Source organism: Schistocerca americana, chromosome 1, assembly GCF_021461395.2.
Source record: "Schistocerca americana isolate TAMUIC-IGC-003095 chromosome 1, iqSchAmer2.1, whole genome shotgun sequence".
Taxonomy (NCBI): Eukaryota; Metazoa; Arthropoda; class Insecta; order Orthoptera; family Acrididae; genus Schistocerca; species Schistocerca americana.
In genome coordinates this window covers 893,321,604-893,347,101 of record NC_060119.1, presented here as the reverse complement: position 1 = coordinate 893,347,101, position 25,498 = coordinate 893,321,604, and the positions used below count along the sequence as shown (strand labels likewise).

Sequence of the window (25,498 nt, the reverse complement as noted above, 5' to 3'; positions counted from 1 at the left end):
TTTAAGGTTCTTTTTATTTTTCATTGCTTAAAACATGATCGTTTTCTGTCTCTTACATGCCTATCATCAGGTGTGATACTGAAAATAAACTTGAGACCGAAGCTAACTCCCCCCCCCCCCCCTCTCCACACCGTAGTACATATGAGAAAACAAAGAAGAAGTTTCATATAACATTTTAGAAAACAGCACTCAGGCTAGGTGTGGTAATATCTAAGTCAGTGCCAAAGTGACACCATACAATACAATGGATGATTATTAGCTTTGGTCTCTTGTTTATTTTCAGTATCTCACCTGATGATGGGCATGTAAGAGCCCGAAACCGGTCATGGTTTAAGCACATGAAAATAAAGAGAATCTTACAACTGAAGCGGTATTTTCAACCTCTGCTACAATGGTCAGTTGCAGATGTTCCTCCAGCAGGATTGTTCATGCTGTATAAATTATTCTTGATGATGGTAGTAACGGGAATCTCCACTGTGGCTACATCTATGGAATCTGCATATGCTATTCCGAACACTTCAAGAAGCAAGATTGAAGTATAACCTACAAAAATCTAAGTTTTTTCAGCCATCAACTGAATATTTGGGACACACAATTTCACATGCATGCATCAAACCAATGACCACTAACATAGAAGTGATCATGGCACTACCACAGTCAAAGAAAGAACTGATATCTTTTCTAGGAAAGTTTCCTTCTACAATACATTCGTCCCAAATGCTTAAAAATTGCTCAACCGTTGAATCAACTAAGCAAGAAACATACACCATTTGTGTGGACACAGGACTGTGACACCCATTTCAAACTTGGGAAGTCTGCCTTTGCTAAGCCTTGTGTTTAGCTACCTTTCAGTCTACAAACAGTTCACAGTCGTGACTGACACCTCAGACTACTGGACTAGTGCCATCTTAGCATATCTGTATTCTGACAGGACTGAAGAGCCAATAACTTACACTTCCAAGACATTGAGAGCTGCCCAAAAGAATTAGTCACAAATTGAAAAAGAAGCTTGAGGCATTATATATGCACTCAAGAAATTTCACATGTTTTTGTACAGAGTGAAATTTCATCTTATAACAGACCATGAGCCTCTCACATCACCGTACAGCCCCTCATCATGGCCACTAAATAAAACAGCTCATACGTTACACTTTTCTTAAGCAGATTTAATTATGAAATTCATTTTCATACCCCAGACAAACACACAAAAGCAGATGCTCCTCTCAGCTACCGACGGGTCCCAATCTGTCATACAACAAAAAAGATGTTTTATGTTTCCATCTAGATGAGAAAGCATTGTTAACAACAGACACATTCCCAACTACAGGCATGCACATAGCAGCTGCCATGGGTACAGACCTCGTCTCAATGTTCATCTCAACATTCTGCATGCTTTGACAGAGAAGCTGCCAGAAGGGAAAGAGGATCCACTATACCAACATTTTCAAATATGAAAGCGATTGATTTTGGTTAATGGAGTATTGCTGCTAGCTACGGAACATGCATCACCACAAATAGTCAAACCCCTATCATTACACAACAACATTCTACAGCTTCTGCATTACGGCCACTGGGGGATATCTAGGAGTAAAACACTGGCACAATGATATGTATATTGGCCAGATGCTGACAACTAAACAGAACAACAGTCATGCAACACATGCATCACACAGAAAGCCCAAGAAAACTTTTTCTACATGGCCTACACCGCACAGACCCACTTAGACTTTCTGGACCCCTTCCTGGGAACAAATTAGCATATTCCTACTTGCGATGTGTAGTTCGCCCAACTTCCACAACTGGAAGAAATACCATTAAGACCTTATCAAAATGTTTTCATTTGAAGACCTTCCCCAGACTTTCAACCCCCTGTTTACTTCATAAACCTTCAGAAACTTTTGTGCCATGAATGGCATCCAGCACATTAGAGCTCCATCTTCATTCACAATCCAATGCTGAAGCTGAGTGACTGGTGTGAACATTCAAAACACATTTGCAGAAGTGCATTGGAGGCAGTTCCGTGGAAAATGCTTTAACTTGATTTTTAAGTTCTTACAGAGCCATGCCCATGGGAGACAAAGAGTTTAGCAAAACTTCTTCATGACTGCTAGCCGCTCAGGCTGCTTCACCTGTTGATGACAGCCCTACACTGGGCACCGGCACCAGCATCAGCACCGCAAGCACTGTAGTTCTGACTGGGCACCACAGTCTGGGCACAAGCAATTAGACAGGGTCCTGGTGCTCATCCAGCAGCAATAGGGATGCAAGGTGTTTCTGCTGAAAGGGGCTGGCAGGCAACTCATACAAAACCTCAACCGACAACACCTGCACGTCACTGGGCAGTCGCCACCACCATCTACTCCAGCCGATATGGCACCTTCCCCAGAGGTTGATACCTCTCGTGCCCCTTTCTACTCACCTCCAGCAACATCCATCCTGGAGCACGTGAAGCCTCCTACCCTCACTACTTTTCAACACTCTGCACCACCCACGTCTTCTAACAAAAGCAACACAGACGAAACATTTTCCAGGAATCTACAAGAGAAGGCTGATGCATCTCTGTCACCAGCCAAGGGCCTACCTACCGTCGCCCAACAGCCAAGTGGATCCACACCAAATAATTTCCAGTCACACTAAGGTGTGCTACACCGCCTACGGCCCCCACCACGACCATCTTTCCAGGTAGCACCTGTGCTTCGCTTGCTACACTGTGCCTTTGGAAAGAGTGATGCAAAAGTGGCATCACCACCAACAGAGACCCAGTAGACACTCAGTTATGAGCTACCTAGTCTCTGTCCACGCAATGGCTGCTCCTATCCGGGCATCTTCCAGACCTACAGCCTCCAGCCAGCAAACAGTGAGCTGGTAGAATCACCAGTACTCAGCAATGACATGGATGTCATGTCTGTGGGGGACTACCAGCACCTTAGGTCTCGCATATTTTACATCTGATGACAAGTCGCCCCTCCCCCGAGGAAGGATGGATGCAGTAACCCTTATACATAACCACATAGCAGACGTTACCAGGCCTCTTCTTCTCCAGAAGTGGCACCTCGAGCAGAAGCTATCACTGCCTTTCCCAGCTGCCACACAGAGTGTGCATAATGTACACATTGCTGCACAGACAGCACAGCACCATTCCATCACACTCCCAGCATGCATAACTGAGGCTCACCTGCTATTCCATGGCATTTGTCACCGGAGCTGACCACCAGGAACAGCACCTGCCACCTTGTCGCAAGCCGGCGATAAAAGTTGTGCGCACCAATGCACACAGAGCCCTATTAGCAACCACATAAACTAAAGCGGCTTATTTAGGCTGCTGACAACGCTCCGGCACTTACTTCATCCACTGGACTGTTACCACCATCATCTAGTGCTCTGCGCATGAACTACCTGGTTCTTCAACTGGACTCTGCTTTGGATTTGCTGTTATTAGATTACTTTTATCGCCTGAGACATATTTGTGCTGTGAATAAAGTAATTCTTTAACTGCTCCATGTTTTCTCCGTGTGTAGTAGCCACTACACCAAGGAGCACATCCTGATAATTATTGTGGTTGCTCGTATTACAACATGCTGGAGAAAACAAACAAAACTAAGAAAAGGCAACGACACACCTGAAACTGACTTGTGGGCGATTCGTAGACACACCATGACAATAGAGAATACTTCTTGTTTAACTGGTAAAACAATGGCAGATTGAAAGCTAGTGACGCTCTTGTGCTGTTACATGTGTCTATGCACCACTACCAACCTGCTTCCAGTGAGTGTCTGATTTTTCCTGATTTTATTCTGCTGTGGATGTTCAATATACTAGACAGTGGTAATTAGACACAGAGAGTTAAGGACTACTTATCCTGGTGGAGGAGGATGAGAAGGGGGAGGGGGAGTAAAAAGATGCAAGGGAGGGGGGAAAAAAAAACAATATAATACTTACACGAATATCCGTCTAGCCAAAAACCAATACTTCCGTCCATGCCGATCAAATCCCAGATGTTCTTGTCTGCACAAGTTTCCTGTCTTTTCAACATCTGGTATGCAATCCGTCACGCCAGACACCTATAGATAACATAAAATTATGTTGGTGTTACCTATCTTTATAAAAAACAATCTTCAGTCCAACTGAAGTAGAAGTGAATCATGTTTACCAAACTCCAGAAAGTAATTCTAAAATATTCTGAAAAGTACACAATAGCTGTTTCATTCCCAATACCTTCAAATTAAGAAGAAGTAATGTTTCACACTTAATGATGATTAGGGCAAATGAAGATCAGGTGCAATTCACAAACACGCAAAATAAAGACAGTCTGACAAGTTCTCCACCTTCTGAAGGATTTTCACAAACAGATTCTTCTCAGAACATCGTAAGCTTAAAATAATGGAGCTCATGCGAGTGTCACTTGTCCTGCAGTCAAAAGCAAAAAGAAATTCCAGCAACAATCAATCCAGCAAATAAAACAATCAAATTATTGCTATTAATGGTGTACCTCCATTTTCACATTAATTAGTTTGAAAATTGAAATACAAATTTGGCTCAGCGGTTTGATTTCACTGAGCTGTTAAGAACCAGTGTATTCAACGAGGCAAGGCCGTTGGCTGCTCTGCCTCTGATAGAATAGGATACACCTGTGACGGGACTAGAGGAGGATATGCTACATTGGTAAATTGGGCAGTTTTGCACCTGGGTCTTCCGCAGGTTTATGGCTGTGAGTGGGAATGGCAAGGATATGGACCACAACGCTCTGTAGGTTGGGAGGGCAGCAGAATACCACTTCAGGAGGGATGGGAAGGATCATGAGAAGGGTGTCTCTCATTTCTTGGCATGATGATAGATAACTGATGTCGTGAAGAAAGATGTGGTTTAGAGGCTCCAGTTTGGAGTGATACTGGGTGATTTGCAGTTGGTTCTTGGAGGATGGTGTGAGGATATGGTGTGGGAAATCTGTGGCCTGATTCCTGTCTGTGAAAGTCTTTGAAAGAGATTCAGCATACTGGGCAAGAGAATTCCAATCACTGCTGAAATGCTATCCATGGGTGACCAGGCTAACTGGGAGCAAGATTTTGGTGTGAAAAGGGTGACCAGCTGTCAAAATGCTGGTACTGTTGTTAGTTAGTAGGCTTGATGTGGATAGAAGTATGGATGGAGCCATCAGAGAGGTGGAGGTCAACGTCCAGGAAGTAGTATGTTGGACTAACGTCCAGGAAGTGGCATGTGGGGATAAGAAAAACAGGTGAAGCAGATGGGGCAGAAGGTGGTGAAGTTGTGCAGGGATGATGAAGAGGTGTCTTTGCTCTGGGTGCAGATCATGAGGATGTCATCAATGAACCTGAACCAGACAAGAGGTTTGGGTTTTTTGAAGGCTAAGACGGTTTCCTCTAGACGATCCACAGATAAATTGGCAGAGGTGAGTGCCGTGTGGGTGCCCATGTCAGTGCAGCAGATCAGTTTGTATATCTTCTCCTCAAAAGGGACCAGTAGTGTTTGAGGATATAATTGGTACAGGTATAGGGAATGGTGTAGGGGTCCGGAATTGGAAGGATGTAGGGAGACGCAGTGTTTGATGGCAGCAAGACCATGGGCAACAGGACCCACTCATGGGGCAGTTAAATTATGTCCTTCGCCAGAGTTTCAATTATCTATCATCAGGTCCCCTCCTAAAATGGTATTCTGCTGCCCTCCCAAACCAACCAACATCCTGATCCATCCCCATGCCACTCCTACTCGAAAACTCTTGTTGCAGAGCTCATATGACTGCGGGTGAACAAGGTGCAAGGCCTCCCTTATTCACACACCAACTACGTCTGTCATAAGCTTATCCTAACCCATCAGAGCCAGGACCAACTGTGAAAGCAGCCATGTCATAAACCAGTTGTGCTGCAATTTCTGCACAACATTTTATTTGGACATGACCACCAGCCAGTTGACCATGAGAATGAATGGGCACTGACAAACTATGCCAAAGAACAGAGTTGACCACCAAGTGGAGTAATACACTGCTGAGTACTATATGCTAGAGTTCAAGGGTTTTGTTACAACCTCTGCCACCTGGGCCATTCCTCCCAGCACCAGCTATTCTGAACTATGCAGATGGGAGCTATCCTTGCAGTACATTCTTCACCCCATAATCCCCGACTCCACTAACAGACTGCACTCACACCAACTTCCCAACATTCTCCCCTTCCTCTGTTCTGACATTCACTCTCAATCCACACCTCCACATTGTCACTGTGCACCGCACAAACTCACCAGCTTGGGTTGCCATGTGTCACATGCCTACTCCACACCTGCTGCCCTATCTACATCTACATCTATACTCTGCAAATGATTTCCTGTTTCATTCACACAAGGAATGTGGGAAGAATGACTGTTTAAATGCCTCCATGTGTGCTGTAATTAACCTAGTCTTATCCTTACGATCCCCATTGAAGCAGCGATACATTGAAGGTTGTACTATATTCTTCAAGAGTCTGCTGGTTCAGTTTCTTCGGCATCTCTGTCACACTCTCCCATGGAGCAAACAAATCTGTGATTGATTATGCTGCCCTTCTCTGTAAGTTTTTACTATCCAGTGCTAGTCCTATCAGGTAAGGTCCCACACACTTAAGCAATCTTCTAGGATGGGCTGCAAGAGTGACTTGTACACAGAGTCCTTTGTAGACTGATTACACTTCCTCTGTATTCTACCAATAAACTGAAGTCTGCTATCTGCTTCACTCACAACTGAGCCTATCTGATCATTCCATTCATCATTCCATTTCATCACTTCATACCCTACAAAGTGTTACACCCATGTACCTGTATGAGTTGACTGGTTCCATCTGCGATTCATTGAGATAGTCATAAGATGTTACATTCTTCGGTCTGTTTTCCACATTAGTATCTCGCACACCTGCTGCCTCCCTCTCAGCTGCCAGTTACCCTTCACCAAACCCTCTTCCTGTTTCCAATCTCTTTTTCTCTTTACCCACGCCTACCTGACAACCCCTCACCCCAGAACACCTATGGAACCCCAATCCCAGAGTTACGTATTCTAATGTAGTTGTGCAGGTGTGTGTGTGTGTGTGTGTGTGTGTGTGTGTGTGTGAGAGAGAGAGAGAGAGAGAGAGAGAGAGAGAGAATTAATATACATTATTCTAAACAATTATCCATTGTAATTCTTCAGACTTTCACACTGATCTGTTGGCATCTTGAAGCATCTGGTATTCCACCAGATATCAGCATCATTCACACATGATATTTCAACGTGACTCTTTTATCTTCATTGGGAGTTATCTGAGACTGCTCAAGGAGTGGAACGCGTCCAGTATACATACCTTCTCCCTTCCCCTCCATGGTCTGTTCCAAGCATTCCATTTGCTGTCCATGCCCACTAACAGCATCACTAGTCATTCCCCCTTTGGTCTGGTGCCCCTGGCCACACACTGGTATTCTATTTTCAGTCTGTTGTTGTTCCAGGTGTCTCATCTGTGGTCCACTCCTGCTAGAAACACTCTTAGGTACCAGGCTGAGGGCTTGTGTTTCAACTATGGTCTAGTCCACTCGCCTGCTTCTGGTTTTCCGTTTTCAGTCAAGTGTGGTTCTAGGTGTTCCCCTCGAGGTTCACTGCTACTAGAGGCAACCTGTGAAGTTCCATCTTTGGTCTGGTGTGCCTGGTGCTCTGTTTGGGGCTCATTATCCATGTCCACATCCTCAGTTCTTCTTCACAACCCCCTATTGTTCTGAGGGTGTGGACATGAGGAACGAACCCTAGATAGAGCACCAAGCACACTGGATCAAAGGTGGAAGTTCACAGGACACTTCTACTGGGAGTGGACAACAGAGGGAACACCTAGAACCGCACAGGATCTAAAACTGAACACCAGCGTGTGGATAGGCACACCATCCAAAGAGTTGATGCCTAAGGATGCTGCTAGCAGGCAGGGACTGTAAATGGAATGACTGGAACAGACTGTGGAAGGAGAAGGCAGTAGTTATAAATACCGGACCCATTCCACTCAATAAGCAGTCTCGAATAGCACCTCATGATGACAATGAGTCATGGTGTCAAAATATCATGCATGAATGATGGCGATATCTGGCAGAGTACCCAACATCTCAAGATGGCAATCACGCAGTGCTATCAGGAATATTAACAGACGGCAGACATAAAGGAATGTCAACTGTGGAGTTGAAAATTTGGAAGTAGGGTGGATGGTGGAAAAATATGAAGTGGGCATTGGTGGAAAAACACATAACTGAATGTGTGAGCCATTCATTGAGCATGAATGTTATCAGACTGAAAGGCATGAAATTTCAGATGTTATCTATCAGTGGCTCCAGGACCTTATCATTTTCTACTTATTGTATTTCATAGTTCGAAGATACTATTTTCATATCTTGTGGAGTTCTATGAAAAGTACTGAATTGTATGAACTGAGCCTTGTCAAATGTAATGATAAGTCTTTTATCCTAAACCCATACCTTTACATTTTCAAATATTTCATTATCTGTGCCCTTTCAGTTACGGGACATGAACTACTTATTTTCCTATACTTAAATTATTTGGCAAAAAACAAGATTAGTATCTTCTAACAGTGCAAAGGAAGATCATTTATGCAAAATAAAAACAACAACAGAGAAACCGAAATAGAACCTGTGGTACAAAATGTTCAATAGATTCAAATTCTGAATGCTTATTCACTTGTAGATGGAACTGAACACTCTGCTTTCTGTCATGCAGATGAGATAAAATGCATTAAGCTGCCATGTCTACAAATCCACGATATTTTCATTTGGGCATGGGGATCTCCTAATTCAACAACTGAAAGCTTATAACAAGTCACAAAAAGTTGCCACTGGTATTCATTTCTGATTTATTGATTCTAATATATCATCCACCAAGATAGATATACTTCATCAGCCATAAAAGTTTGAAACTGGATTAATAAAAAATAGAGAAAAGTTGAGATAATGGTTTTAATGCTTCAGGTATTCTTCTACATGATCTGTCCCCACTTGAATACAACAAGCAGAACATTCTTACAACCATGTGAAACTGTCAGAAAACTCATTCTTTGGGATGAGGTTCAACTGGCACTTCACACTGGCTTAAATATCAGTTATGTCATCAAAGTGTTAACCATTCAAGTGAAATTCTGGGCTGCGTCGTTTTGTAGTAGGTTCTTATTGATAATACCAAGTCTTGTCACCTATGATATTTTTACCAAAAAAGAATTGTACACATTTGTCACAGCAGGCATACATATGTTGTCATTTTTGTTTGGGAGTCAAGGTATACAGAACAAACTTTGCACACATTTTCCTCTCTTTCAAACATTCTGGGGTATGTCTTGATCACTTAGTTTACAGATGTTGCTCCATTGCGATTTGTGACCCGACAACACTGACATACTAAGGCCTCATATTTGCTATTCAACACTGGCTGCTCACAACTGATTGGTTGAATGCACAACTGGTTTTTACAGTTGTTAGTTCAAGCTGCCACCGTAATTACTGCGCTGATATCACTTATACATCAGGAGTATAATCAGTGTCACAACTTTTCAGCTGGACAGTGTGGTCTGTCCAGTTGATAGCCCTTTTTTAAATCTAAAATATCTGCTACTGAATAAGTTTTTCTATATTAAGTTATTATGTGCAATCTCTTCAAAAATTTTGAAATAATGGCAATAACGATATGGGGTGGTAATTCTCTGCTGATGTTTTATCTCCTTTTCGTGAAGCAGCTTGACATCATCACATTTAAGCCTGGGAAAATACCATTAAGGAAACATTAATTACATAAATAACTTAATATATTGGCAAGTGATGAAGTGACATGTCATTCAAATGGATTACTGCTACAAATGTCTCTGTTAAAATCTGTATGAACTGTTAGAGATGTTCACTTACAAGAGTCATTTCACTGTGTCCTTACAAGTTTAATATGATGCAGCTTATACCTTGTGTGCCCTGCATACGCCACACTGCCAGTCTTCCTCTGGAATATCTTCCATTGGTGGATCAATGCAGTCCAGATGATATACAGCTGGACATGTTTCACAACAAAGCAAATCCCCCAGCCGGTGACAAATTCTGCAGTGATCATCGTAATGGATATTGCCTGGAATTTAAGAAAATACACGAACATAGAGGCATCTTCAGATACGCATACACCTTTTTTCATTCCATTGCTTCACAACTCAAACAATTTTTTTTCATTCAGACTTTATTCAAGAGATATACGAGTTTGCAAAAACATAAGGTTCCTACATATACACGATTTTTTTCTTTCCACAGTTAAAATGACATGAAAAAGGCTTCAAATGGTACATGTTATAGAAGAACCACTGCAACTACACACTGGCTAAAGAAGTGCATTAACCTGGTTAAAGAGATATAATTAAAAGGCACTCCAAACCACATTATATTATCTTAATTCAATTCAATCCAAGACTTCCTTCATGACTCAGACCCCATATAACGAACCACTTATGCGTAATATGTGCTGTTTAGTACCACACACTATGTGGTGACCTGTGAAATATATCATCATCTTAGCTTACACTACAATAAATTGTGATACTTAGGTTACCAAAAAAATGGAAAGTCTAGGATGGAATGTAACAATATTATGAAAAGGATAGTTGCTACTCACCATATACTGGAGACGCTTAGTCACAGGCAGGCACAACAAAAAGACTGTAAGTTTGGCCGACAATGACTTCGTCGAAAACACACACACACACACATGACCACAGACTCTGGCAGCTGAAGCCTGAAACTGGCTTCTGCTACCAGAGACTGCGATTATGTGTGAGTGAGTTTTGTGTGTGTGTGCGTGTGTGTGTGTGTGTGTGTGTGTGTGTGTGTGTTTTCGACAAAGTCCTTGTTGGCTGAAAGCTTACTTTCCGACAGTCTTTTTGTTGCCCCTATCTGTGACTCAACATCTCCGCTATTGGGTAAGAAGCAATAGGTTTATGCTTTACCATAATTATTATTGATACTGATTGAAACAGCAAGTTTACTGTTGCAGTCACAACTATTTTATTTTGTTTCCACTATGTGTTTAAGACATTTCAGTCTCCATCATCATAGACACAACTCATGCATGTCACATTAATGCATATGGATACATCTGATGACACATAACCAAATATAAAATGAATTGTGACAAATAACAATGAACTTGCTGTTTCAATCATTCTTAAATATGTTTCTGCCTATAGCCAAAGAGCTATTTGAAGAAAGGTAGCAGCTCCGCTTTGAAAGTTGACATTAAAATCCACAGAGCTGAGACAATTACACACTCGTCCACATAACTGTTTCATAAAGCTGTAGGGCAACATCTACATCTGTAGCTCTGTATAACAGATGGACTGAAACTCACCACCTGGAGGAGAGGCTGAATGGTAGACAGGCATAGTGAAAAATACTGCTATATATATTACTCAATATTATTCAGCTTTGAGACTGAGTCCTTCACAAGATGTAGACAACCCCCCCCCCCTCCTCCCTTTTCTTTCTTTCTCTCTCTCTCTCTCTCTCTCTCTCTCTCTCTCTCTCTCTCTCTCACACACACACACACACACACACACACACACACACACCTAAATGATGTTCAACTGTGACTGCATCCGAAGTGAGCAGCAATCTTTGTTGGGGTCGGTAGTAAGGATACAGAAGTGGCAGGGATTGGGAAAAGAGAGGGATGGCAACATAGGGGTGGAGGAAGATGCTACTGCTGCTGCCCTTGGAAGTATGCAGGAACATGGTAGTGGGGAATGAGAGTGGGCTTCTTGGTGCAGCATCGTAGGTTATGTTCGGAAGGGGGAGGGCAAAATGGAGAGCAGTAGAGAAGATGAAAGACTTCGCGGGTGTGCTAGTGAGGTCAAAGTGTGTTAGGGTTGGAGTGGAAGCAGGAAAGGGGATATGCTAGTGTAGAACAGGGAATGGCAAAGATTAAGGCCAGCAGGGGCAGGGACGAGTGACTTCAAAGCCTTTATACCTTTTTGAACTTTGATTTCCTTTCTAAATTTCTACTCGGTTTCCTTCGCTGCTTGTGCAATGTACAGACTGAATAACATAGGGAGAGGCTGCATCCCTGTCTCACTCTCTTCTGTACTGCAGCTGCCCTTTGACTCTTATAACTGCACTCTAATTTCAGAAAAGTTGTAGATCAATTTTCATCCCCTGTATTTTATCCATGCTACCTTTAGAATTTCAATGAGTGTCAAAAGCTTCCTCTAAATATATAAATTCTATAAATGTAGGTTTGTCTTCCTTCTGTTTATCTTCTAAGTAGTACGGTTAGTATTGCTTCTTGTGATCCTGAATTTCTCTGGAATCCAAACTGACCTTCCCTCAAGTTGGCTGTTGGCAGTTTTCCCATTCTTCTACAAATAGTATTAGTATCTTAAGTACAGTAGTATGCCACTACATTCCCTTGACATTTGCCAACAAGTACAACCAGTATTCAGAAGTATTTCAGAATAATAATACAGTTCCTAGAATCCTCCATCAGAGATAAGTATTATCGGTTATCCAATGATTTATCAATGTGTGTGTGTGTGTGTGTGTGTGTGTGTGTGTGTGTGTGTGTGTGTGTGATATACAGGGTGGTCCATTGATTGTGACCGGGCCAAATATCTCATACAATAAGCGTCAAACGAAAAAACTACAAAGAACGAAAACTTGTCTAGCTTGAAGGGGGAAACCAGATGGCGCTATGGTTGGCCTGCTAGGTGGCACTGCCATAGGTCAAACGGATACCAACTGCGATTTTTTAAAATAGGAACCCCCATTTTTTATTACATATTCGTGTAGTACGTAAAGAAATACGAATGTTTTAGTTGGGCCACTTTTCTCGCTTTGTGATAGATGGTGCTGTAATAGTCACAAACATATGGCTCACAATTTTAGACAAACAGTTGGTAACAGGTAGGTTTTTTAAATTAAAATAGAGAACGTAGGTATGTTTGAACATTTTATTTCGGTTGTTCCAATGCGATACATGTACCTTTGTGAACTTATCATTTCTGAGAAATCATGCTATTACAGCGTGATTACCTATAAATACCACATTAATGCAATAAATGCTCAAAATGATATCTGTTAACCTCAATGCATTTGCCAATACGTGTAACGACATTCCTCTCAACAGCAAATAGTTTGCCTTCCGTAATGTTCGCACATGCACTGACAATGCGCTGACATATGTTGTCAGGCATTGTCAGTGGATCACGATAGCAAATATCCTTCAACTTTCCCCACAGAAAGAAATCCGGGGACGTCAGATACGGTGACCGTGCGGGCCATGGTATGGTGCTTCGATGACCAATCCACCTGTCATGAAATACGAATGTTTTAGTTGGGCCACTTTTCTCGCTTTGTGATAGATGGTGCTGTAATAGTCACAAACATATGGCTCACAATTTTAGACAAACAGTTGGTAACAGGTAGGTTTTTTAAATTAAAATAGAGAACGTAGGTATGTTTGAACATTTTATTTCGGTTGTTCCAATGCGATACATGTACCTTTGTGAACTTATCATTTCTGAGAAATCATGCTATTACAGCGTGATTACCTATAAATACCACATTAATGCAATAAATGCTCAAAATGATATCTGTTAACCTCAATGCATTTGCCAATACGTGTAACGACATTCCTCTCAACAGCAAATAGTTTGCCTTCCGTAATGTTCGCACATGCACTGACAATGCGCTGACATATGTTGTCAGGCATTGTCAGTGGATCACGATAGCAAATATCCTTCAACTTTCCCCACAGAAAGAAATCCGGGGACGTCAGATACGGTGACCGTGCGGGCCATGGTATGGTGCTTCGATGACCAATCCACCTGTCATGAAATATGCTGTTCAATACCGCTTCAACCTCATGCGAGCTATGTGCCGGACATCCATCATGTTGGAAGTACATCGCCATTCTGTCACGCAGTGAAACACCTTGTAGTAACACCGGCAGAACATTACATAGGAAATCAGCATACATTGTACCATTTAGATTGCCATCGATAAAATGGAGGCCAATTATCCTTCCTCCCATATGCCGCACCATACATTAACCCACCAAGGTCGCTGATGTTCCACTTGTCGCAGCCATCATGGATTTTCCGTTGCCCAATAGTGCATATTATGCTGGTTTACGTTACCGTTGTTGGTGAATGACGCTTCGTCGCTAAATAGAATGCGTGCAAAAAAAAAAAAAAAAAAAAAAAAAAAAAAAAAAAAAAAAAAAAAAAAAAAAAAATCTGTCATCGTCCCTTAATTTCTCTTGTGCCCAGTGGCAGAACAGCACACAACGTTCTAAGTCGTCGTCATGCAATTCCTGGTACATAGAAATATGGTACAGGTGCAATCGCTGTTGATGTAGCATTCTACATTTTTGAAATTCCCGTTTCTCGCCCAACTTGTCTGCTACTGATGTGCGGATTAGCTGTGACAGCAGCTAAAACACCTACTTGGGCATCATCATTTGTTGCAGGTCGTGGTTGACATTTCACATGTAGCTGAACACTTCCTGTTTCCTTAAATAAGGTAACAATCCGGCGAATGGTCGGGACACTTGGATGATGTCCTCCAGGATACCGAGCAGCATACATAGCACAAGCCCGTTGGGCATTTTGATCATAATAGCCATACATCAACACAATATCGACCTTTTCCGCAATTGGTAAACGGTCCATTTTAACACAGGTATCACGAAGCAAATACCGTCCACACTGGCGGAATGTTACATGATACCACGTACTAGCACGTTTGTGACTGTTACAGCGCCATCTATCACAAAGCGAAAAAAGTGGTCCAACTAAAACATTCATATTTCTTTACGTACTACACGAATATGTAATAACAAATGGGGGTTCCTATTTTTAAAAAATGCAGTTGATATCCATTTGACCTATGGCAGCGCCATCTAGCGGGCCAACCATAGCGCCATCTGGTTTCCCCCTTCAAGCTAAACGCGTTTCGTTCTTTGTAGTTTTTTCGTTTGTGTGATATTTGGTCCAGTCACGATCAATGGACCACCCTGTATATGAAAAAAAAAAGTGCTGTCGCAAAAGAGAAATAATCACTTTGACTGTAGTATAAAAGCCCAGTAGAATTACTCACATATCAGTATGGATTTTGTAATATAGTGGTTTAGTGTAAGTTACATGCTATGGCTGCAAGGTGCAGTGCAAGTACCAGTATGCGTCTCACCTTTTGAAATTATTTATGCTTTAACATTCCTGATTTCTGGCACGTACTTACTTATCAAACACTTTAATTTGCCAGAACATTCTATACGTGTATAAAATAGGGTCACACACTGCTGAGATAAGGCAGTTTGGTTACATTGTACTTTCATTTGTGCTCAATAAACATGCTTTCAGTGTGGAATGTTACATCTTTTTTTGACCCTGCTCTCATAATTAGTGCTTGATTCCAGACCCTATGGACATAGCTTTGTGGAGATGCCAGGTGCTACAGACATCAACACTACCACGGCTCCAATAAGGCTGTCAGTCACCTTCGCTGGCTGGCATCAGAATGTTGTTGTTGCTGCTGCTGCTGCTGTTGTTGTTGTTGTCTTCAGTCCAGAGACTGGTTTGATGCAGCTCTCCATGCTCCTCAATACTGTGCCGGCCCCTTCATCTCCGAGTAACTACTGCAACCTATATCCTTCTGAATCTGCTTACTGTATTCATCTCTTGTTCTCCCTCTACAATTTTTGCCCCCCCCCCTCCCCCCCCCCAAAACACACACACACATTTCCCTCTAGTACTAAATTGGTCACCCTTCACCCCTTGATGTCTCATAGTGTGTTCTACCAACTGATCCCTTCTTGTAGTCAGGCTGTGCCACAAATTTCTCTCCTTCCCAATTCTATTCAATACCTTCTCATCAGTTCAAAAATGTTCAAATGTGTGTGCAATCTAATGGGACTTAACTGCTAAGGTCATCAGTCCCTAAGCTTACACACTACTTAATCTAAATTATCTTAAAGACAAACACACACACCCATGCCCGAGGGAGGACTTGAACCTCCGCCGGGACCAGCCACATAGTCCATGACTGCAGCGCCTTGGACCGCTCGGCTAATCCCGCGGGGCTCTCATCAGTTATGTGATCTACCCATATAATCTTAAGCATTCTTCTGTAGCACCACATTTCAAAAGCTTCCATTCTCTTCTAGTCTAAACTACACTCCTGGAAATGGAAAAAAGAACACATTGACACCGGTGTGTCAGACCCACCATACTTGCTCCGGACACTGCGAGAGGGCTGTACAAGCAATGATCACACGCACGGCACAGCAGACACACCAGGAACCGCGGTGTTGGCCGTCGAATGGCGCTAGCTGCGCAGCATTTGTGCACCGCCGCCGTCAGTGTCAGCCAGTTTGCCGTGGCATACGGAGCTCCATCGCAGTCTTTAACACTGGTAGCATGCCGGACAGCGTGGACGTGAACCGTATGTGCAGTTGACGGACTTTGAGCGAGGGCGTATAGTGGGCATGCGGGAGGCCGGGTGGACGTACCGCCGAATTGCTCAACACGTGGGGCGTGAGGTCTCCACAGTACACCGATGTTGTCGCCAGTGGTCGGCGGAAGGTGCACGTGCCCGTCGACCTGGGACCGGACCGCAGCGACGCACGGATGCACGCCAAGACCGTAGGATCCTACGCAGTGCCGTAGGGGACCGCACCGCTACTTCCCAGCAAATTCGGGAAACTGTTGATCCGGGGGTATCGGCGAGGACCATTCGCAACCGTCTCCATGAAGCTGGGCTACGGTCCCGCACACCGTTAGGCCGTCTTCCGCTCACGCCCCAACATCGTGCAGCCCGCCTCCAGTGGTGTCGCAACAGGCGTGAATGGAGGGGCGAATGGAGACGTGTCGTCTTCAGCGATGAGAGTCGCTTCTGCCTTGGTGCCAATGATGGTCATATGCGTGTTTGGCGCCGTGCAGGTGAGCGCCACAATCAGGACTGCATACGACCGAGGCACACAGGGCCAACACCCGGCATCATGGTGTGGGGAGCGATCTCCTACACTGGCCGTACACCACTGGTGATCGTCGAGGGGACACTGAATAGTGCACGGTACATCCAAACCGTCATCGAACCCATCGTTCTACCATTCCTAGACCGGCAAGGGAACTTGCTGTTCCAACAGGACAATGCACGTCCGCATGTATCCCGTGCCACCCAACGTGCTCTAGAAGGTGTAAGTCAACTACCCTGGCCAGCAAGATCTCCGGATCTGTCCCCCATTGAGCATGTTTGGGACTGGATGAAGCGTCGTCTCACGCGGTCTGCACGTCCAGCACGAACGCTGGTCCAACTGAGGCGCCAGGTGGAAATGGCATGGCAAGCCGTTCCACAGGACTACATCCAGCTTCTCTACGATCGTCTCCATGGGAGAATAGCAGCCTGCATTGCTGCGAAAGGTGGATATACACTGTACTAGTGCCGACATTGTGCATGCTCTGTTGCCTGTATCTATGTGCCTGTGGCTCTGTCAGTGTGATCATGTGATGTATCTGACCCCAGGAATGTGTCAACAAAGTTTCCCCTTCCTGGGACAATGAATTCACGGTGTTCTTATTTCAATTTCCAGGAGTGTATTTATCATCCACGTTTCACTTGAGTACATGGCTACACTCCATATAAATACCTTCAGAAAAGACATCCTGACCCATAAATCTATACTTGATTTTTTTCAAATTTCTCTTCTTCAGAAACACTTTTCTTGCCATTGCCAGTCTACATTTTATAACCTCCAAATTTGACCATCATACGTTATTTTGCTTCCCAAATAGCAAGACTCATCTACTACTTTAAGTGTTATTTCCTAATCTAATTTCCTCAGCATTACCTGATTTAATTTGGCTACAATCCATTATCCTCATTTTGCTTATATCCTCCTTTCAAGACAATGTCCAGTCCATTAAGCTGCTCTTTCAGGTCTCTGACAATTACCATGTAGTAGGCAAACCACTAAGTTTTTATTTCTTCTCCATGGATTTTTATTCCTCCTCCACATTTTTCTTTTGTTTCTTTTATTGCTTACTCAATATGCAGATTGAATAACATCGGAATAGGCTACAACCCTGTCTCACTTCCTTCTCAACCGCTGCTTCCCTTTCATGCCCCTCAACTCTTATAACTGCAATCTGGTTTCTGTACAAATTGTAAATAGCCTTTTGCTCCCTATATTTGACCCCTGCCACATTCAGAATTTGAAATAGAGTATTCCAGTCAACATTGTCAAAAGCTTCCTCTAAGTCTACAAATGCTAGAAAAGTAGGTTTGCCTTTCCTTAATCTATCTTCTAAGATAAGTCGTAGGTCGAGAATTGCCTCATGTGTCCCAACATTTCTACGGAATCCAAACTGATCTTCCCTGTGATCAGCACCAAAATACAAATATTCAATTCCTTAATGGATATAAGAAGCATTCATGATTCAGGTGTGCATCAGGCATCCAGCATGTTTTGGGAGACACTGTCCAGGATCCAATGAAACCCCTAAAAGGATTCAACCATGAAGTTAAATAAAACAGATGGGATGACATGCAATGTCTTGCCAATGTCTACTTTTACTCAGATGGTAGAGTCTAGCACTTGTTTGAAAACAATAAGGATAAGGTCAAGATCTATGACAAAATTTAAGTGGGAAAAATATGAAAGAAAGAAAAGACATTTGGGGACCAACAGCAGCAAATCTGCACAGCTGAAAAACAACTGAAGAACCGAAACAAATGTCAAGGGGAGACAACATAGTTTGAATATACAGTGTTTAGGCACTGTGTCATACAATGAAACTAAAAATGACAGGCTGACAAATTTTAAAGCCTAATGGATGAGATGGGGTAAGGCACTTCTTTTGAAGACTGTCACCACAACAGAGGATTTCGTGAAGTGGTGCCAGCACATTGGAGCAATATACCAGAAAAAGAGTATGCTGAAAGATGTTTGACAGATTTCCAAAATCATACCAATGGCAGTCATGGAAGACTGTCAGGACCTTACACCACTAATATGCAAATTGAGGGAAGAGAGATGTGGGTTTTGACACCTATTAATGTCACACCTACACAGCTGGAAGTACCGGCATTGAATTGAAAACCCTGGCAGGAGGGGGTAGCAGTGTTAAATCAAGAAGAGATTTGTCGATCATTGCTATCAATCAATATAAGAATGAAGTCGGTAACCCTGGAAATATGCAGCAAATGTCAGATAACATCACACTTAACAACACACAAAAAAGCTGACATTTGGAGCATAGAAAACAATTATCAGCATGCTCCCACTGTGCAAGCCCTGAGCATACAGTATGCTACTGTAAAGAAAGAAGAAGAGTATTTGGTAACTATTATGCCACAAGATGCCAACAACAGGACCATTCTATGCATGCAAGGCAACTGTTGATGGCTACTGTCAATCTGCTGGACTAAGCCCATCATCACACCCCAGGTTGAGGTCACTGTCCAACACACTATTATAGCCCTCCATCGCTATTCAGAAGTTCTAGCCACTAGCCCAGCTGCCAAAACAAGGAAAACCATACAAGGTGATCAGTCACATTGATGTCATAATCAAGGACAAACCTGTCATGGCACTAGTCAATTCTGTGGTGTCATCTCCGTGATATTGGCTTCTTATCGTCACTTGTTGGATAAGACTGTGTTTCAAGTATTGAAGGCCATTGTACTGAAGGTTGCAAATGGAAATTACATCCAGCCAACAGGAACGTGTATTGTGGAATAAACATTAATGATCCAGTGTTATCTTAATATGGGACTTCTTGTGGGCATCACAAGCACTGACAAACTGTGGAACACTTTAGTTACATATTGACAAAACTACTCCAACAAAGGTTGCTTTGGGCTGTCTACCACTGAGGAGATACCTGTCAAAAAAACAGATGACTAAAAATGGATGAGTTTCAGTCAACTGTCCAGTTGCTCAGTTTAACCGTGAAACTGTATTCAAGTAAAATAATATACTCAGTCACATAAAAGAAATCTACAGGAGGCCTTCAATATGTGATGTAACACTTTTTTTTTTAAAAGTAGGTTGGTTTTATTCAGGATTCCAATATATCATATTATTCCCCATTCTTTTCGCTACAAAATCCTATTTTTTAATACAATCTTTGTTCAATGCAACAGCCTTAGTCCCGCATGGTACCACCCTATTGGCCAATGTCAGAGCCAATGTCTTGCTGCATCAAATTTGTCCACAACATCCATGAGTGCTTCCCATAGAGTACATCCTTCACTGGGCCAAGCAGATGGAAGTCAAAAGGTGCGAGTTCCAAGCTGTATGGCAAATGAGGAAGAACCATCCGATGAAGTTTCGTGAGCTCCACTTGGGTGCACAGACTTGTGTGAGGCCTTGTGTCATCATGGTGAAGGAGAAGTCCTTTTGCATTTTTATAGAACCCAGTGAGCACATGCCTTTTGAGTATTCCAACTGGTGGCAAGTGTGTCAGCACTGACAACAGACATCCAGATGTGCAGTGAGGTGTTTGATAGTGACCCATCAGTTACCCTGAAAGAGAGTGTCCGCACATTCCAACATTGCAAGAGTCACAGCTGTGTGCGGCCGGCCAGCATGCATGATATCAGACAGGTTTGCACAGTCTTGTTGCAATGACAATAGAAATCTTGTACAATGACTCATTGTGCTTTTGTTCACTGCCATGTCTTTGTACACATTTTGCAAGTATCTATTAATATCTGAGATGGTCTGGTTTTATATATAGAAGGGGGGGGGGGAGAAAAAAGAAAAACAAAAAAAAAAACCTCAATGACAGCTCTCTGCTTGGAAAACACCTCCATTACATATGCCATTTTGAAGGGTATGTAAAGCACCATCACCATCAGTACTTCATGAAACTATAGGCTCTGAAGCAGGAATTTATTCCACAATATCCCACAACAGATTCCGCATTGCCCTCCCCCTCCCCCCAACCAAAATTGGCCAAGGAAAAAAATGTGTTCCATTACTTATTGCATGCCCCTCATACAGGCCAACGATGAACATAACAATCAAAGACGGATAAAGAGAGCTGTCGACCACTGCTACAGCTCATTCCTTAGGGTTTGAGATAGAAAGATCAGCTCAGAACCACTGGAAGAGAATCTTGTTACAATGCATTTCCTGACCACACACAGGTGGATTCTACTACCCAGTCCTGGATTGACTGATTTTGCAACATTAGCGAGTATTTTGCGCCTCTCTGACAAAAATCTTGACAGGGAAAATTTACTGGAAACAGAAAACAGACTCTTTCCTTTTCCAGAAAAAGACAGAGCTGTAACAAATTATCTAGCTCCATGGCATGTGATATGAAGGGCACTCTTGGAATGTAAGCCTGCTAGGGACACTTAATAAAGAATATCAGTTGCAAGGTAAGGCCAATACAACAAAACTTCACTAGGGAGACGGCACACCTTTCTGTATCCTTAAGAAGGCACTACCATCCAAGCACTTTATAATGAGATTGCTAAGATAAAACTACACACTGACACTAATGGTTAGAGGATAGTTGCAGTTCTAGTGCAAACCCAGAAAGGTTCTGCAAAGACAGATTGCTACATCTCCAGAGTGGTTTCCAAATCTGGGAAGAATTACTCAATGACTATCAAATGGGATGCAAATAATTATTAATCATCCCAACTCATCTACAACCAGCCATACAGAAGTATTTTCACGACACTCTGACATCAAGTTACCTGAGAGAATAAGAAGCAAGTATCACTCACCAGGTCTCTAGCAACCTGACAGACACTGCAGAAAATGCCAATTACAAAAGTATATACCTCAGTTACCACCACGACAATAAGTAACAATTCTTCCTACAGTTGCTACTCTCCACCACATTGGAATTGACATTTTGGGGAGGTTTCTCGTGTCAACAAAAGGAAAAAATGGATAGTAGTGTGCTCTGCTTATCACTCTTACTACACTGTTGCAAAGGCTGTAACTCATGCCACAGGTCTAGAAATTGCCAGATTTTTTGTAGAAGATAAAATTTTGAAGCATGAACCACCACATGTAGTTATTTCCAATCGTTGAAAAATTTCAGGCAAGACCGGTGTAAGAAATAATTCACAATGCAAACATCACGCATAGGATGACAACAGCATACTACCCGCATGCACAAGGCTTAACGGAATGTTTTAATTAGACGTTGGTATATGTGCTTTCAATTTATGTTGATAATGGACTTAGAGATTGGACACAAAGATACGATACTGCTAGTGATGACATTCACGTACAGCACAGTAAAGCAAGTCACTAAAGATTTCACTGCATTTTTCCTCAGCCACAGTCAAGAGGCTAAAACAACATAGGATACTTTGCTTCCATTTGAACCTAATGATGATGATGATGATGATTACTTCAAAAAAACTTATCATCAGAAATGAAGACGCAAGAATGCTGACCAGTGTACTAATGGCAAAAGCCCAGGACAATGACTGTGGATGTTACAACACTATAAGTTACAATCTACATGACATATTATGGACTTTCACACTTGTGTGGAAGAATTACTATTTAAGTGCTACTTTGCCCCATACTAAATTCTACATCACTTGTTAATAGTGACAATAGTACAGCGAAGCTGTCCTCAGGAAGCAGTTTGCATAGAGACAGATAGTTTGTGTCTGTGTGTGTGTGCGCGTGGGGAGGGGGGGTTTGGTTCCTACCTCTTGCAATTATTTATGATTTTTAGTTTTCTGGCCTTTATTGGGCTTAATTACTTATAGAATACTGCACTTTGCTAAACAATCTATGTATTTATAAATAAGAGCAGTCTCTGCTGATACATGCAGTTCTCAATAAACACCCTTTCAGTGTAAAATGCTTGTTCTTAATGAGCATCCAGCTCTCTTGCATAGTATTCAATACTAAATTCTATGTGGTAATATCTCAGGCACATTAAAAACAGCCAATCATTTATATTTATGTAACAACAAAGTGTCATAGTGATGTGCTTGTGTGAGCACTGTATCTGACATGACTCTCAAGTAACTACACTGAATCAATGGAATCGTGCATCTAAAATCTTTGTCCCAATACACATGATCAACTGTCAATACTATCCAAGCATTCTGAAAAGGCTGCTTGAGAACATTTACAAGGAGAGACCCTAGCTGTAGTAAGACAACTATGTTTCCTTCATTACGACACTGTCTCTCAACTCAATTTTGTCACTTTGTGCGTTTTGTCCCAAAAATCAGATGTCCACCCCGTACTACACAACTCTTTGAACTTTCTCTGCGTTATACTTTCTTGTTCGCGAAATTAAACTCACAGAGCTGCAAGAGTGTTGTTGCGACACCACTGATGATATTAATAGAAAGACATCGTAGGCACTGAAGAAGATTCCAAATGACACTATCCCAAACTGCAAGAGCATCACTGGATGAGTGTGAATAGAAGAAGAGAATGTTTTGAAGGCAACAAAGACTAAATATCTGTTCTTGAACATATCTTGCATCTGTAATGGACCAACAATTTTAAGCAGGGAATGCTGTAAGATGTAGTGCCCATCAATTAGACTGCTCTTGCAGAGCCTCCCCTTTCTTCACTCTTGGAAATGTGCTGACAGTGTTGCAATGTTATAATTTCCCCAGGCTGATACCAAACACCAGCTCTGTATACCTACTACTGTCACTGGTGATGTTAGATAATCACCAGTGTTGCACACAGTACATGAAATATAGTTACAATGACAGCATGATCGGTATGGTAGACCGAGGTCTAGGTAAGGTTGCAAGGTGGTGATCTGACTGAGTTGACAAAGCCAACGATTGTGAACATAAAATCTTGACTAATGGGTAGACTAGCCTGCAGTTTACCTTAGACTAGAAGGTGATAGGCTTATCTGCCATGAGGGAAACAAACAGCGTTAACATGGTGTAAAATACAAAATGCCATAATGGCCACCACTAATGATTACTATGGGCTGTCCACACACTGTGTTAACAAATGTACTGTATGTTTATTTGATCCCGAAAATGATATTATTGCTACACAGTATGTTTTGATTACACTGTCTAACAGCTACATTTGGGGCTGCAATTGTGTTGGAAATTAATATTAATTGTCCTGTGATTGAAAGGAAATCACTGCTGCTCAACATCTGTTACTTCGCCATCTTGCCACCTGTGATCACATCCAAAAACTATACTCTGACAATATGGGATATATTTTTCAAGTTCCATAAAATTTTACTTTCTTTGACCTACTAAAGAGATGACATCCAACTGTAGTAAAGTGGTAGGTGAAACAGGAAGGACTATAAAAGTAAAGACCAAAAATAACCCACATTTCTACAACAAATGAGGGAACTCTGTTGCAAAAGACTACTATAGCAAAAATATAGACTTTTAACAGTACAAGTGGTTGATTAGCAATCTAATATTTATAGAAGGAACATCTAAGAGACCATGGAATTCTAACCATAAATTCATTCAGTTTCAACAGAGAAGGTAGTTACATGTTCCAGCTTTATTCTTCCCAGAGATCATAGAAGTAACTAGCAGGACACCATACTAGATATTTTACTTGCACCTTGGAAGTCACTGTAAATGGGCGAGGGAGGGGGGCAAGAGAACCATTCAATGGAAGATCTATATCTCAAGCATATCTGCACATGCGAGTGCACTCCAATTCAAGGGAAGTAGGAAATGAAAGACTAAGCCTTCTGACCCCCCCCCCCCTCACTCTCAAAATGATCTGGGAAAAAGCAAAATGATCAGGAAGATGGCAATCAGTTGAAAAGTGCACATCTGGAAATCAGATTCAGCTACGGGATAAAACTGATAGTGATGATGCTCCACACCACGCACTGCAATGTGCTTGGATCCTCCTTCGCATGTTGTCAATAAGTTGGTTGCGTAATTGTTGCTCAAGTTTGTCCCACTCTTCTATGGTGTCTCTCTTGAAAAAAAGGAAGGGAGAAAGATGATAGTTTAGCATCCCATCATTATTGAGGTTGGATTACTAGAGGGAGAAAGAAATCGGCAAACTCTTTTCAACGGAACCACCCCAGTATTTGCCTGGAGTGATTTAAGGAAATCGTGGAAAATCTAAATCTAGATGGCTGTATGGGAATTCTGAATCATCGTCCTACTGGATGAGAGTTCAGCATGCTAACCACTTTGCCATGTCACTGGGTGGTAAATAATGTAAATGTCATGTGACTAGGGCCTCCCGTCGGGTAGACCATTTGCCGGGTGCAAGTCTTTCGATTTGACGCCACTTCGGCAACTTGCGCGTCGATGGGGATGAAATTATGATTATTAGGACAACACAACACCCAGTCTCGACCCAGCCAGGAATCGAACCCGGCCCTTAGGATTGACATTCTGTCGCGCTGACCACTCAGCTGCTTGGGGCAGACACTGCGTGGTGAGCTCTCCTGAGATCATCCAGTGTGTCAGCATGGTTAATGTGACAAAACACTGCAAGCTTCAACTGGTTCCAAGT

At 42.4% G+C, this 25,498-nt stretch overlaps 1 protein-coding gene across 1 annotated transcript in view; it reads right to left on the bottom strand.

Moving 5' to 3' along the window:
• Positions 1-25,498, bottom strand: part of LOC124614612 (nucleosome-remodeling factor subunit NURF301) — a 298,073-nt gene that overhangs the window by 258,488 nt on the left and 14,087 nt on the right. The window contains exons 2-3 of the mRNA XM_047142958.1: positions 9,945-10,105; positions 3,940-4,061 (exon numbers count right to left, since the gene is read on the bottom strand). Of these exons, the coding sequence (XP_046998914.1) occupies positions 3,940-4,061; positions 9,945-10,105 (283 nt within the window). The remainder of the gene's footprint in view (positions 1-3,939; positions 4,062-9,944; positions 10,106-25,498) is intronic.